We start from the raw sequence: 16,214 nt of genomic DNA on the forward strand, positions 1-16,214 counted from the left end.
CTGGTTTTATTATTTGGAAAGAATATCCCATTGATACTTTTCAAGCTTTCTTGAGATTACTTAATAATATTATGATTTTAATTTATCCTTATAAGCAATAACTTTAAACTACCCCCACATCTTTCCATAGCGCACATAAGGTCTCCAGAGAAAACCTCAAAAAGAGGAGGGTGTGTCTTTGAGAAGATTTGTTCCTGGTCACACAGGCAGGATTATTTAATCTCTACAAATTGGTTGACAGGAATTTAGAAAATAATTTGCATATTAACATGGGGCGATATTTGCATATATGTTTTCTTTTGAAGTGCAAGTATGACTTTTGCTGGATTTGCCTAGAAGAATGGAAAAAACATAGTTCTTCCACAGGAGGTTATTACAGATGTACTCGCTATGAAGTCATTCAGCATGTAGAGGAACAATCCAAGGAAATGACTGTGGAGGTAAAGAGAACTGTAGAAGCCAAGATCTCTAAGCCACTTAATACCAGTGGCAGTGTTTTTCATTTCTTCTTTTCCTATCTTTACTGTAATGAGGCATTTAAATTCAATACACTTTAGATAGCCTTTAATTTAAACAAAATAGCTCTATAAACTTGAGCTTTTTTTTTAATTTTCCTTTTTTTATATTGGTGAAGATTAGACAAGACGTATATCCCAGCATGTCTCTAAAATGACTTAAAAAAATTTTTAACATTATATCAACAATATATTATGTTATTGTATATAATAAGTATCTTAGTCTGCTTGGCTGCCATAACAAAATACCATAGACTGAGTGGCCTAAACAAGAAAAATTTATTTTTCATAGTTCTTGAGACTAGGAAGTCCAAGATCAAGATTTCTACCAATTCGGTTTTTGGCAGTGACTCTCTTCCTGGCTTATAGACAGTTATCTTTTTGCTATGTCCTCACAGGAAGGAGAGAGAGCAATCTCTGTTGTCTCTTCCTCTTCTTATAAGGGCACCAGCTCTATTGGATTAGATCTCCACCCTAATCACCTTGTTCAACCTTTATCATCTCACAGGCCCTATCTCTAAATATAGTCACATTGGGGGTTACACCTTCAACATATGAATTGATGGGGGACACATTTCAGTCCATAGCAATAAACAACATAATAAAACATTGAAGATCTAATGAACATAAGGTTTGAGAGACGTATTTGCCTTACACTCTGGGAATTGCAGATTCAGTGGTTTGTCACAGAGAATACAAATACAAGACTTTGTTCTGGGAAGCGTTTAAAATGTATTGGTTATTATTTTCTCAACAAAATAATCGATAAATCTGTATGCACTACTATATGTTACTAATAAAATTTTGAAGTGATCAGAAAAAACAATTTTAATAGCTCATTTGTGGACTTTCATTTCCTAGGCTGAGAAAAAACACAAACGATTTCAGGAACTTGACAGATTTATGCACTACTACACAAGATTTAAAAATCATGAACATAGCTATCAGGTATGTCCCAAATCATTTCAAATGTGCTAAACTCTACTGTTGTGAATAAATAAAGAAAATGATATATTTATTTATTTCTATTCTTTTAGTTAGAACAACGCCTTCTTAAAACAGCCAAAGAAAAGATGGAGCAATTGAGTAGAGCTCTCAAAGAAAGTAAGTTATAAGTGATATGTGTGATAATTAACATAAAATAGCTGTCATGCTTAAGTCACTTCATTGGTAGGAGTTTAAGACCCTTAAAAGAATACCTTATCTCCATTTGCTCATTTGGCAGTTTGGAGTTTTCAGAAGCCCAGAGTGTAGTTTAGCATTTGAGGCCTCTGGTAAGATTTTCCACCTTGCTTACGTCACCTGCTCCTCTTAGTGCAAGCTCTGCTGCTGGCAGATAAACACACATTGTGGGTTTGCTTACTCTGTGCCACTGCTGATGATGCTCTACAATGTTGGGAAAAGTGAATGGGCCCAAAAAGGCATCCCTGACCTAGTCAAAGGAGCAAGATTCACAAGCCATCAAATTGTCATGTAACTGAATTCCCAAAGATTCTTGAGAAAATTTAGCAGAGTGCCTAGTATAGAATAGAAGTCAAGTACAGTTTTGGGAGAAATCATGTCACTGGTAAATAGCGGACATTGGAGTCAAAAAGGAAAGTCATGAGATAGGGCTTACTTATGGTTCCTAAAATGGAAGTTCAAAAAGAACATTCCTAAAAATGGATTGAATACTAGTTACATGATTAAAATATAATATCTCAGTGACCACACAGAGTACAGGTTCTGGCATGTTTGTTTTAAAAAGTGACTTTTTTTTTTTTTTGGCTGCTTTGGGTCCTCGTTGCTGCGTGCGGGCTTTCTCTAGTTGTGGCGAGCGGGGCTACTCTTCGTTGCAGTGCGCAGGCTTCTCATTGCGGTGGCTTCTCTTGTTGCGGAGCACGGGCTCTAGGCACGCAGTCTTCAGTAGTTGTGGCTTGCAGGCTCTAGAGCACAGGCTCAGTAGTTGTGGTGCCCAGGGTTAGTTGCTCTGCGGCACGTGGGATCTTCCCACACCAGGGCTCGAACCCATGTCCCCTGCACTGGCAGGCAGATTCTTAACCCCTGTGCCACCAGCGAAGTCCCTAAAAAGTCACATTTTTTAAATAATCACAGCTTATATATAAAAGGTTTTAAGCCTAAAATGGAATCAATTACCCTTGTGTTTGCTCCATTTTATAAAAGTAATGAGTACTAACACCATTTTCATGAGGATAACTTCCTAATTAAAACAATAACCATAAGTTAAATAAATTAGAGTGGGACAAAAAGCATCAGTAGCAGCTTAGTCTCCTTGTTAATTACTAGTTCTTAGACTGTAGTAATGACATAACTATATCAAGCCGATACCAAACTCTTGAAGTATTATTGTCCACAGTAAAAATTGAAAGAAAAAGTCCTCACAGGTTCTACAGTCTGTTCCATCACAGACGTATCTCTAATACTTAGAACAGTGCCCAAAACATACTAAATATACAATAAGTATTTGTAGATGTAAATTACTGCTTCTGTTCAACCTTCTGGAGGTTCTAGACAGCATAGTAAGACATAAAAAAGAATTAAAAGGTAGAAGATTTGGAAAGGAAGAAATAAAACCACTCTTCCTCCCTTTCTCTCTTTCTCTGCCTGGAGTATTTATTAACTAGCATTAGTTACCCAGTTGTTCCCCAGAATGTTGTGTCTTTTACCTTACAATGTTGTTTTTGCAGAAGCATAATTTATAATTAGGCTTTTTTTTTTTTTTAGCAAGCAACTTAGCAAGGCATTTGTTCTAATTCTTAATGAGTAGAATTCTGCTAGGGATAACCTAAAAAACTTAGTAAAACATGGAACCTTTGAGTTGACCTAAAGCTAGATTTGTTTACTCACAGGGTGAATCCAGGATCAATGTATGCATTCCTTCATGACTGCCATCAGTACTCCTGGGCTATTGCAGGGTGTGCTCCATTTATAAATGCATACACGTCACCTAAATGCAAAACGTATGAGTGTTTTATGTAGGTTTTTAGTCTAGTTCAAATAAATACTATCATATAGCTACTTCAAACAGTTTCTTCTTAGGGATCCTTGTTCTTTTTTCTTTCTTTTAAGAAAACTTAGTTGTTTAATTTTATAATAGTGTATTTGCAAAGAAAATTTTTTCACTGTGCCTGGTTTACTTTATAGCTGAAGGAGGCTGTCCAGATACCACTTTCATCGAAGATGCAGTTCATGTGCTCTTAAAAACTCGACGCATTCTCAAGTGTTCTTATCCATATGGATTTTTCTTAGAACCTAAAAGCACAAAGAAAGAAATTTTTGAACTCATGCAAGTAAGATGTCTTTTTTATTAAATTTAAATGCAGTTACTATGAAAAACAGATTTTCTCCTTTTTCAGCCACTTTATAACTAAGGTTTATCTTACTTGAGTGTAATTAATAAACAATTTTGTTTCTGTTTTCAGAATGGTTTTTAAATAAAGGAAAAGTTACCAATAATAAACTGAAATTTTCTTTATGTTTGAATTTGTCACTGTGCAGATTTGAATGAGTTCTGAGCTATGTAAACATTTCCTACCACATTTATTTCTTTTTTCTTCTTTTATTTTATGTATTTACTTTTGGCTCTGTTGGGTCTTCGTTGCTGTGTGTGGGCTTTTTCTAGTTGCTTCGAGCGGAAGCTGCTCTTCGTCCCGGTGCGCGGGCTTCTCACTGCGGTGGCTTCTCTTGTTGCAGAGCTTGGGGTCTAGGCTCGCGGGCTTCAGTAGGTGTGGCTCGCGGGCTCTAAAGCGCAGGCTCAGTAGTTGTGGTGCATGGGCTTAGCTGCTCCGCGGCATGTGGGATCTTCCCGGACCAGGGCTCAAACCCATGTCCCCTGCATTGGCAGGCGGATTCTCCACCACTGCGCCGCCAGGAAGCCCCCACATTTATTTCTTTATTTTAAACTGGTTGAGGTTGAAATCTGGCCTAATTCTGATTATGTAATTAGGCATTTTATCTTCAAAAACGAAACAAACCACATTACATACTAGATAGGAAAGTTGCTATTTGCCAGTTCATTTTAACAGTACAACTGAAAAACTTAAGAGTACTTGAAAAAACAAAACAAAACATGTCAGCAAACTGACATCAGTGTAGCTGACCAGGTTCATTTTACATTCCTCTTTTTTTTTGAAGTCACCAAACTTTCTCCTCTTGCTACTGTTTTTATGTCATCCCTTTGAACTCCCCTCTACTAATTTATATCTTACATTTCCTTCAATGCTGAATATTCATTTTCTCCATGAGGCCTTCCAGACCTAACCCCAAATCACAAAGGTTTTGCCTTGCTTCACACTCCTTCAGCATTTACATATAGTCTGTACCATGTGGTCAGGCACTTACATGTACAATGCCTTGAAATTTATTAGTTCTTTTTCACACAGACAAATTATAAATTTTTTTTATACAGCTGCTATATTATACTCACTACTTCTTTGTATCCATACCAACTACATTACTCTAAATGTCTATTGAATGAATGCTATTTTCCTAAAATGTGCAAAGTAGAAACATATGTTAAATTGGAAGTTATATAAAATTTGGATTATTTTCTGATTTCAAAAGAGTTAGATTTAACCAGACAGACACTGGATTTGCTATTGACTAACCCACTCAACCTATAATTTTTTTTTTCCTCTTCTTAACATAGACAGACTTAGAGATGGTCACTGAAGACCTTGCCCAAAAAGTCAATAGGCCTTACCTTCGCACACCCCGCCACAAGATAATCAAGGCAGCATGCCTTGTACAGCAGAAGAGGCAAGAGTTCCTGGCATCTGTGGCTCGGGGAGTTGCTCCTGCAGACTCACCAGAAGCTCCAAGACGCAGGTGAAAAGGATACACACCATGGAACTCATCCTAGCACCAGCCACAAATGCTAGCAGGTTTATTTTTTTCTCCAACTAGGGTTCATATTCCTGAAAGTTATTTATACCTAAAATATGGATAGCTGATAAAAGTATGTTAACTTCTTTTTGGTGTTTTTTTTCCCCCAGTACTATATCTATTTTTTTGTTTTGTTTTTCATTGTATCGTTTCTCAGACTAAATTAGGCTAGGTAAATTTCACACTTCAGTGAACTCATAATTCAACAAGTATTCTAACGCATCATTTTGATAGTCAAAAACATCTTATAATGTAGAATTTGGAAGCCTTGCCAAATTGTTATGGTCATATTTGTATTTTTTGGTAAGAAGTTGTAAAGAAATTAGAAATCTGATATTCGTAAAGTTTTTTAAGTGATCCGTATTCATCCATTAAAGAGCAGTTGAGTTTTGGTTGTTTTATTTCAGACACTTATACTATTTCTGCCATTATAAATTGAAGCATATTTTCTTATTCATATTAATTATAAGCATTAGAAATTCCTTGGACCTTTATTTTTACATAAACCCCTAAAAATAAAAATAGAAGCAATTGTAAAATACTCTGGTATAGCATGGTGGTTTTTAATTTTTCCACCATTTTATACAAACATAAAGCAATGTCGAATTTGAAAGAAAAAAATTAAAGAATCATTTTAATTATATTCAGTAGTTGATCTTTGGTTAAGCAAGTTCCAAGCAGAGGAATTAAAAGTAATGTTCAAAGGGCAAGGGTCTGATTGTTTGTACTTTGTAGTACTGATAATAAATCAAATGGTATGTCTAATTTCTTTGTAGCTTTGCTGGTGGAACATGGGATTGGGAATATTTAGGATTTGCATCACCTGAGGTAATTGTTTTGTGCGGGTTTGGTTTGGTTTGGTTAGTTATAATTTTCCTTAGTGCAGTCCTGCTTGCATTTGCACCCTCATCTATTCTAAATATCCTACTGAGATTGTAAGCAATGTTTTTTTCTTTCTTTTATAATAATAATGCCTCAGCAGAGTCTACATTTACCTATTCATTGGATTATCATCACATTATTAAATGCATACCCTCTCTTATTTTTAATTACTGAATAGTCAGAAGGCCAATTTATAGCTTACATTTTTGGAAAATATCTTTAACAGAAATATTAATTTTATTTATTAGAAATGCATTTCTAGTTGTAATATTGTTTCAATCCGAATTTATTAAAAATCTAAATAGACAATCTTTTTTTTAAAGTTATTGCAACAACCTGTTAGCATTGATTTATAATCAGTTACTAAGGTGGAAACTTGACCTTAGTGTTTATGCAGAAAGAATGCTTTGATAGTTGCTCTCTGCTTCTCTTTAAGATTTTCACACTCTTCTTGTTTTCATTGTTGTTGTTGTTGTTGATATACCATCTTAAAATACTAATACTGCAAATAACATTTGCTGCAAATAGAAATAAGATAAAGTGAAAATCTTAATCACATTGCTATTTTCTGAGATTTAAATTGCCACTGTCACTGTTGAGTCTGATTTTAAATGGTTTTAGCAGTTCTCTCTACTTTCTTGTTCTTTATATAACAGTATACCATTCGATGCTTATATTATGATAACCTTTTAACTTAATTCTTGGAAGGCAGCAGGACAAACTATGAAACCTTTATCATTTATAGTCCATATGTTATCTGCAACTGAAAGACAGTGGAATTGACTATTATCCATAAATGACTGTGGTTTATTTAAATCAGATACTTTCTCTTTTCAGCTGCTAAGGATACTTGCAATCACCTTGTGGCCTTTTGTATTGGTAGATATATGCAAAACAAGATTTACTTGAGGAAGAGTTTGTACTTAGAGCTCTGATACAGAAATTTTAAATTCACTTAAATTTTTTAAAAAATTTTAATATATTAATGAAATTTCTATTGTAAAACAAATTTTGAACCTTTTCTTTACCTGACCCTATGCTTGAATATTTCTGTGTAATCGTATAATTTCAGCTTTGGGGAATAGTATGGAAAACTTCCACCTAAAAGGAGGAATAAACAAGCTTCAGTTATTAAAAAAAAGAATACAAAGATTTCAGTATTTCAAGGTAGAAACACAATTTAGCAAAAATAAAACCTTTACCAGAATATTCACGGACATGTATGCATCATCTTGTGGCTTCTGGCTCTGAAAATAACTTTAGTAATTTCAAAATATTTCTCTTGAATATTGAGGGTCTGCTAATATGACTAACACCATTTCATTTTGTAAAAATATAGGCAGGCTTTTTACCTCACATGTGAATACTTATAAATAAAATTATTGAGCTCTTGTCCTCTTGTGATTGAAAACTGTGAAATTATAAATAACATTTTTCTTAAATTTATTTTTTATGAGTTAATAAATTTTATAAGGATAATTTAATTCACTTTCAGTTTTCTGTTCTTTAAAGTCTTTGGTACATTGAACACCAAGCTTTTATGTAAACCTTATTGCAGATGTAAAGAATTACCACACAGTATGAACCTTTAAAATTCTGCATGTGTGTGACTATCAAGTATCTGCCAAAATTATATCTATAAAAATTAGCTTTTTGCCTTCATATGGATTCTGAAAAAAATAATGTTGCCCAACTTCAGTAGACTTTTAGGTTGAATTTATATTTTTCATTAAAGTTAATTACATCTTATTCTTTTTAAACTAAATTGAGTGAGTCATTGACAAGCATCAGTATTTGTTTTGTGCCACTTTAAAGGCAGTGGAGCCCAGAGGAAACAGCATGATCGAAAAGTCTAAGGGACACCAGAATTTGAGGTCTAGCCCTATAACTTAAGGTCTATTTAGGCTGTGTCTTCCTTAATTTCTCATCTTTAAAATGTGGATGGTGATATCTACCCCATGGAAGTTCTGGAAGGATTAAAGCATCTGTTTAAGTCACTAACAAAATTGGTGCTCAATAAATGGTGGCTATTATTATTTATAAAAAAAAAAAAAACTCCTGGAAGCTTTTTTCCCTATAAATCCTAGAACTTCTCACTCTTCTCTATAGCCTTAACACTCTCAAACCTTTTGGAGTATCCCGACTAAAGCCTTTTCATATGCTTACTTGAAGATCTTAGGAATCCATGGAAATTTTCAGATAAGTTTAATTTTATGAAAACAATTTTTTTAAAGCCTGTTGCATGGTGAGAGAATGCCATTTGAGTTTTTTATCAGAATAATTGTAAATATAACGTTTCTTTTACAGGTTTTTTTAACCACTTAGTTTTCTTCAATTGGAAATATGTATATTCTATGGTCAGAAATAGTTTATTTAATTCAGAGTACCATCACCAAGTGTACAAAGTAAACAAATTCTCCCTAAAGATAAATCTTAACTGAAATAACGTTTTCTTGCCATCTTTGTCTGAGAAACGTGGTAGTCCTCAGTGGTCCAGTGAACCATGATGACACATTAACAGTCATCCAGTTTTGGATCATGGGCCTCCAGGAAAAGAGGAAATGATACCCCAGCTCAGCAGTAAATTTAAAGAACCTGAATAATCTCTCTGGGCACTTGTAGTATCTTACGTTCATTTGCTTCTAACCTGGTAGAATGCCTTCCATTCTTTAATTAGGGTCCAATTGCTTACATAGATGAGGGAGTTTGAATAAATTTAACCAGAGTTGTATGACATAAAAGTTTTACTGGGGTTTTAAAACTTATTTTCATTTATTCCAGTTACTTTCACAACATAAGCATATTGAATATTCTAGAGTAACCAGATAATCATAAACCTGAATATTTTAGTGTTTATCACTTAAAGAATCTATAACGATTCTCAAAATTAGCCTTTTTATGCTGGTGTCATGCACACTGGCCTGTCTTCTAGTCTCTTCTGTCTCTAAAATCTGGAAAAGTGCATTTGTATGCAGATAATAGCAGGTAGGCCCAGGTTCTGCCTCTGGTGATAGCAAACCCACTTTAAACTATTATCACAAATATAAAATAAACTCAGGGACATCTGCCCAAATCTGTGTTCTTCCCATATGCTAAAGAGAAAACACTTCCCCCTGCCTGGGTTGTAGATAACCCCACATATTAACTAATATAGGAAGGAAGCCAAGTAACATCTTATTTTAAAGGTAACCTCATATTCTTCTTTGATGTGAGTATGGTATGTAGTAGTCCCAAAGAATACAGAATCCAACAATCTAACAAGCACTTAACTGTTAGTGCTTTTCTTTATTTTATCTTTTTCTTTTATTTTCTGTTGCATATATCACAATCATTTTTTTTAAAACCAGACCTCCAGAGAGGGCCTAACTTTTATTAGTAAAATCATTCTGGTATTATTTATAATATTAGATAACAAGACCCAGGCATATGAAATAAGGCTCAGTTATGATCTAGCATTGGAGCTTGCAAGTATCCCCAATTTATCCAGACAATTATAATGGCTATTTAAAATTTTTTCTTTTTCCATTTTACCATTTCTGTTTCCTTGGCATGGCAATACCTGCAGTTTCTTTTTCTAAAGCCAAGTGATTTTATAATATGTATATAAAATCACACATTTTTTTCCTAGAAAAAAAGTGTATTGTTTGTTTTATTTGCATTTAAAAATTTGCATGCTCTCCTGTATTTTATAACCTTTGGTTTATGCAGGAATATGCTGAATTTCAGTATCGGAGGAGGCACAGACAACAACGCCGTCGAGGAGATGTGCACAGTATGCTTAGTAATCCTCCAGACCCTGATGAGCCAAGTGAAAGCACTTTAGGTGAGTTCTTGAGTTGGGTTTGTTTTAATCTTAGTTCTCTTGCATTTATTGTTAAAAGTGGCTAATCTAAATATTTGTGAAACAGTTTGTAATTTAGATATACAGTCAACATGCAGATGCTTCTAATGTCACAGGATACAGAAAACCAGGGCGATTAAGAACATGCGCCGTGCAGTTAATGGCTTCCCTTTGTGTCCTTTATCCCATAACTTCTCACATGGACTCTGGTCTTTGTACATCAAGTACAGTCAAAAAAAGATGCTATGTGACTTCTGAGGCTAAGTCACAAAAAGGATATAGTTTCTGCCTTTCTTTCTTTCTTCATCTGGGACACTTATATTTGGGACCAAGCCAGAATGCTATGAGGAAGCCCAAAGTAGCCAATGTGGAGAGATAGTATGGAGAGATCATGTGGAGAGAACTGAGATCCCCTAGCTGGCCCCTTAGCCAGCATCAATTTCACCAGAAAGATACATGGGTGGCAAAAAAAAAAAAAGCACTAAAAATGAGACAGGGGTTTCCCTGGTGGCGCAGTGGTTGAGAGTCCGCCTGCCGATGCAGGCGACACGGGATCGTGCCCCGGTCCGGGAAGATCCCACATGCCGCGGAGCAGCTGGGCCCGTGAGCCATGGCCGCTGAGCCTGCACGTCCAGAGCCTGTGCTCCGCAACGGGAGAGGCCGCTGCAGTGAGAGGCCTGCGTACCGAAAAAAAAAAAAAAGACAGGCTGGGACCTAGGTCCCCTTGCTGAAGTGCTGCAATGCTTGCACCTGGACATACCTCTCTCTGAGCAACAAAACAAAGAAACTATATGGGACTAAAAATAACTGCGTGCATGTACAGTTGGGACAAATTATGGACAAAAAGAAACAAAAGACCCAAAAACTCAACTGCTACTTCTGAATAGCGGGGAGCAAAAACAGGGTGTTGAGAGCAAAGGCAGGGTACTGCGCATGCCACCTGCACTCAACACCCCCAGAGGGGTGGGCAAAACACCTAAGCCACCCCCACACACACACCACTGGACACACCCCTACCCTTCCCCCATATAAGGAACAAGCTCACCTCCCCTTGGGGAGCGAGCAAGCAAGGGAATCTGTTGTTTGTTAGGGAACCTGTTGTTTGTTCTCACTCCCCGCTGCTGCAACAGGGGCGCCAGTAAAGCCTTGACTGGAGGGGGAGGAAAAAATAATACATGGTCTGTGGAGTCAGACAGACCTGAGTTCATGACCCCAGCTCTGCTGCATATCAGTGTGAAACTTTAGTCAAGTCACTTACCCTCTCCAAGCTTTGGTCTCCTCATTCTAAAGAATAGGGACCTCCCTGGTGGTCCAATGGTTAAGAATCCACCTTCCAATGCAGGGGACGTAGATTTGATCCCTAGTCGGGGAGCTAAGATCCCACATGCCTCGGGGCAACTAAGCCTGCGCACTCTAGAGCCGGCGTGCCACAACTAGAGAGCCTGGGTGCCGCAACTAAGACCTGAGGCAGCCAAAAAAATAAATAAATAAAATATTTAAAAAAAAAAAAAACATTAATAATAGTATCACTTTGTGGGCTTATTGTGAGCATTAAATGAGATAATAAGTGTAAAACCCTCAAGTACTAATAGCACCTAGTGAGCACTCAATAAATTGTAGCTGTTGATTACTGTTATTGTGTTCACGAAATATTTTTCTCCTAGCCTCAGTTCTCCTAGCAACATTTTTTTTAATTTCTGGTGTTAAAGATAAATTATATTAATTATCAGCTTTAAATATTAAATTATTAATTGAAAATCTTCGAACTATGGTGTCAGCAGATCATCTTTAATAAATCAGGATCGACAGGCCTCAAGATGGGGCTACTCCTTCTTGCGGTGCACGGGCTTCTCATTGCAGTGGCTTCTCTTGTTGCAGAGCACGGACTCGAGGCACGCGGGCTCAGTAGTTGTGGCTCACAGGCTCAGTAGTTGTGACACATGGGCTTAGTTGCTCTGCGGCATGTAGGATTTTCCCAGACCGGGGATCGAACCTGTGTCCCCTGCATTGGCAGGCGGATAACCACTGCGCCACCAGGGAAGTCCTGTAGTTTTAAGAACTCTGAAAACTAAAACATCTTTCTTATTGCTTAAGGGGAAAAAAAAGAGCACTTGGTAGCACTTGTATTTGTGAATAGAACCATTTATAATGCAAGCAAAAATATGAAGAACGATCATGGATTTGAAGTAATAGTGTTAGATATATATTGCTGTTTATGATGAGACAAATACGGATGAGAAATCTCTGAAAGATTAAGTGAACTTGTGAACACAGGTTTTCACCAGCACTCAAAGAGAAATCATCGATTTAAATAAAAAGATGTATGAGATCTTGTATGACTAAATTATCTCTGGCACCACTTGCTTTGAAACAGATATCCCGGAAGGTGGCGGTGGCCACAGGCCTGGCACCTCCGTGGTAAGTTCTGCGTCTATGAGCGCACTGCACAGCTCTTCTCTGCACGACTACACCCCCGCCAGTCACTCTGAGAACCAGGACTCTCTTCAGGTAGCCTTTCTGGGCAGCCTCGTTGCCCCTGCTTTTGCTATTTCTCTGTTTAGCCTGGCTTCCTATTTTTACTTCTGTTGCTTTCCTTTTCCTTCCTTCCATTCTAAAATCTTTGCTTCAGAGATGTACTATAGGGAAAGATTCTTCTATTTCAGATTTACCTTAAGTAAATTTTTTTCCCTTTAGCATCCACAAGGAGAAAGTTAAAATAAGATTTGAGTAGGTCAGATAATTCTTCTGTATAAATACAGGTACTATTAATTATCTGTTTGGTAAAAGAACAGTGGTAGACCTCACTGGGTTCAATCATTTTTCCTTTTAAATTTTAAAGTAATTTTACTTTCTGTTGCCTCAGGCTCTGAGTTCCTTGGATGAAGACGATCCCAATATACTTCTTGCAATACAGTTATCTCTGCAAGAATCTGGGCTAGCCATCAATGAAGAAAATAGAGACTTTCTCAGTAATGAAGCATCATTAGGAGCGATAGGCACCTCTTTACCTTCCAGGCTGGACTCCGTCCCCAGGAACACAGGTAGCCCTCGGGCTGCGTTGAGCAGTTCTGAGCTGTTGGAACTTGGTAACAGCCTCATGAGACTAGGAGCAGAAAGTGACCCATTTTCAACTGACACCCTGAGTTCACACCCTCTCAGTGAGGTGAGAAGTGAATTCTATCCCTCATCCAGTGACCCTGACTCAGCTGGCCAGGACGCCAACATCAATGACAATCTTCTTGGCAATATTATGGCTTGGTTTCATGACATGAACCCTCAGAGTATCGCCCTGATTCCTCCAGCAGCTACAGAAATCAGTGCAGATTCCCAGCTCCCCTGTGTCAAAGATGAGTCAGAAGGTGTGAGGGATGTGGAACTGATGCTGCCAGAAGATTCAGTGTTTGAAGATGCTGTGGTCAGTGAAGGTAGAGGAACCCAAATAGAAGAAGAAAATCCTTTGGAAGGAAACATTCTGGCTGGGGAAACCGCATCTCAAGCTGGCGACAGTGGTAATGAGGCAGCCAACAAGGGGGATGGTTCTGATGTTTCAAGTCAAACACCTCAAACCTCAAGTGACTGGCCTGAACAAGTACATTTAGTGTGAGCTGCACACCTCGGGGCTCTAAATCAATTGCAGGTACAGATGGTATGCTAGTGGAATATGCTTTATAGAGATTTGATCCACTTAATTCCAACTAATTATAAACCACTGACATTAGAATTAAATACAAAGGAGTTCCCTTGAATGGTAGCTTCATTTCTGATTTTAACCTTACAGGGAATTAATTTCTTTTGTATTTAATTGGATAGCTTTTCCCCTTTTTGCTGACGAACAGAAGAGTGGGAGAGAGAAACACAAATGAAATAAATAGGTTAGATTCCACATTTTAAGAAAATGCAGTCCTCTGTTTAGCCTAAGGTCAGCAATACTTAAATTGAACATTTAAATTAAAGGCTTACTCTCCAATCCTTGGGTGGTTTTTCCTTTTTAAAAGAATAAAAGTTTTCTTCATTTTAGAAGTTATTTTGGACAGATCTAATAACATTTCATTCCTCAATTTCTTTGTGCTCTTCCGTAACTTTCTTTCTTCCTTTTTGTCTGAGCAGTGTGAATTGAGGTATCCAAGGCTTCTCTTTAGTGCAGCATCTACCACAGTGTAATTCATTTTAATTTTCACATGAATCAAAGATCTCTTTTCATGTCTATTTATAGTCCACTTGTGCCAAACTCTGACTCGTGCGCTAACAAGGCGTTCAGGTGTGCGGTGTCCTGGAGGGCTCCAGAGCAGTCTCAGCCTTCTCAGAAGTAAAAGGTGCCACTTGGTAGCAATGATATTCCAGAGTTTAATGGGCTTTTGTTGCCATGGAGACTGCATTTAAATAAATGTAGCCTGTAGCTTAAGTTAACAAAATCTAATGCTGCTGTTAAATACAGTTTATTTTAATATTAAAGTACAGTTGATTAGCAACAGCGGTGCTGTATTTTAAGAGACACTTTATTGGAAGTGCAATCATAGTTCTTTGTTTTCACAATTTTACAGTGCATTCTAATTACTAATGGGTGCAATTACTTTTAATGGTAAGTGTTTTATAAAATAGAAAAAAAGTGGAGTTTTCATGAGTTATAGTAAATCCCACAATTATTAAAAAACTCAATAAAACATCCTGCGCAACATGTTACCGTGCCTTTGCCTAACCTAAATGGATAGTTGCCAGTTAAGTAATTCAGATTTCAGTGTCTCTTCCGAAGTAACTATGCTGTGTGAATTGCAAAGACCTCCATAAAACCACCCATGGCCTTGCCTTTACAGTAAATATAACAACTAAATGTTCAATCAGTTTGTTTGCCTAAATCGCAAATGCTGACGTGTTTGTTGTATTGCACAATACTCATTTGCTGTGTGATTACTGTTTAGTGTTGAAAAAAATCAACTTCCTAGTTATCAGTGTCTTACTGTGAAGAAAATACTGGTCCTAGTTGTAATTAAGATACAATGGTACAGTGTGTAATTAAAACTAGAATAAACTGTTGGAATGGCTGTTTTACTTACATATTATCAAAACTAGCGTAACATAAGCAAAATAGATACGTAATACTCCATTTAATGTTTTGCCAGATTCTTATCAGAAATCTACAGATACCAAAATTTCAGTACCAAGTTTGTACAGGCAAGTCCTGGGCTGGGTAAAAGGTTATATTAGTATTTATATCCACATGAGTTGTATTTGTGGTTTTCGATTACTTTTTTTCCCAAACCCCGCTTTTGAAATTTTCTTGTACTTTAAACCGTATGGCTCAGACATTATATTAGAGTATTTAATATTCCCCTGTTCCCTTAGGATAAACTGTGTGGGAATTGCTCCTATGCCATGGATATCAGAAGTCCACATTAGTTTTTATATCCCCAATTATCAGAAACACTGATATCAATCCCTTTTAAAATTAGTTGGGGAAAATATTAGGTTTATCTGCAGTGTATTACTGTATATTAAACTGAAATAGTCCATTAAAGGATTTTTTTACAAATTTATTTTGGGTTGAAAATATCAACACCAATCAGTTTTTAGATCAAGTTTTAATTTTTCAATAGAAAGAGTCTTTGTATCACATTGAGGCGCCTTGCAAAGCTGCAGTAAGGTGAGAAAGAGTGCCCTTTGTGCAGACAGTATAGCCGTGGGTTCTGGTTCCTCTCACTTGTGCAGTACCCTGTGTTTCTGTGGTGTTCTCTCCTGAGCATGAAAACGATCATTATCCAATTTGTATTTCCTTGGTACATATTTTAAAAACATAGTCATTGACTTTACAATTCGCAAATAAAGTTTGGCAAAGCCTATTTTGTAAACAAGTTAATTTTATAATGTAAAAAAAAAAATTACTCTAACCTTGACTTGTTATTTGCACTTTCATAGTCTATACTTGATACATTCCCACTTTATATACAGTAGGATTCTACAAACGTGTAGATGTTTAGCCAAATGAATGCTGTTAATAATATGTAAAATTCTTTGATTAAACATTTATTACTTAAACTACTTCACTTTTGTCTCATTACATTATAGACTTTGTTTAACCAAGTCAGGAAGCTGATCTT

At 36.6% G+C, this 16,214-nt stretch overlaps 1 protein-coding gene across 7 annotated transcripts in view; it reads left to right on the top strand.

Annotated features, from left to right (window-relative positions):
* The window catches only part of ANKIB1 (ankyrin repeat and IBR domain containing 1), a 159,253-nt gene extending 143,098 nt beyond the window's left edge, over positions 1-16,155 (top strand). For 4 of the 7 annotated variants that reach the window (XM_030857290.2, XM_030857291.3, XM_070046341.1 and 1 more), the window contains 9 exons: positions 306-440; positions 1,377-1,463; positions 1,553-1,619; positions 3,660-3,805; positions 5,164-5,342; positions 6,176-6,227; positions 9,990-10,104; positions 12,497-12,630; positions 12,986-16,155. In XM_030857290.2, coding sequence (XP_030713150.1) covers positions 306-440; positions 1,377-1,463; positions 1,553-1,619; positions 3,660-3,805; positions 5,164-5,342; positions 6,176-6,227; positions 9,990-10,104; positions 12,497-12,630; positions 12,986-13,726 — 1,656 coding nt within the window. In that variant the 3' untranslated portion in view covers positions 13,727-16,155. The remainder of the gene's footprint in view (positions 1-305; positions 441-1,376; positions 1,464-1,552; positions 1,620-3,659; positions 3,806-5,163; positions 5,343-6,175; positions 6,228-9,989; positions 10,105-12,496; positions 12,631-12,985) is intronic. The other 3 variants (XM_070046339.1, XM_070046338.1, XM_070046340.1) reach the window with 3 other exon arrangements.
* Positions 16,156-16,214: the final 59 nt, after the last annotated feature.

The sequence above is a fragment of the Globicephala melas genome, chromosome 9 (genome assembly GCF_963455315.2).
Source record: "Globicephala melas chromosome 9, mGloMel1.2, whole genome shotgun sequence".
Lineage (NCBI taxonomy): Eukaryota > Metazoa > Chordata > Mammalia > Artiodactyla > Delphinidae > Globicephala > Globicephala melas.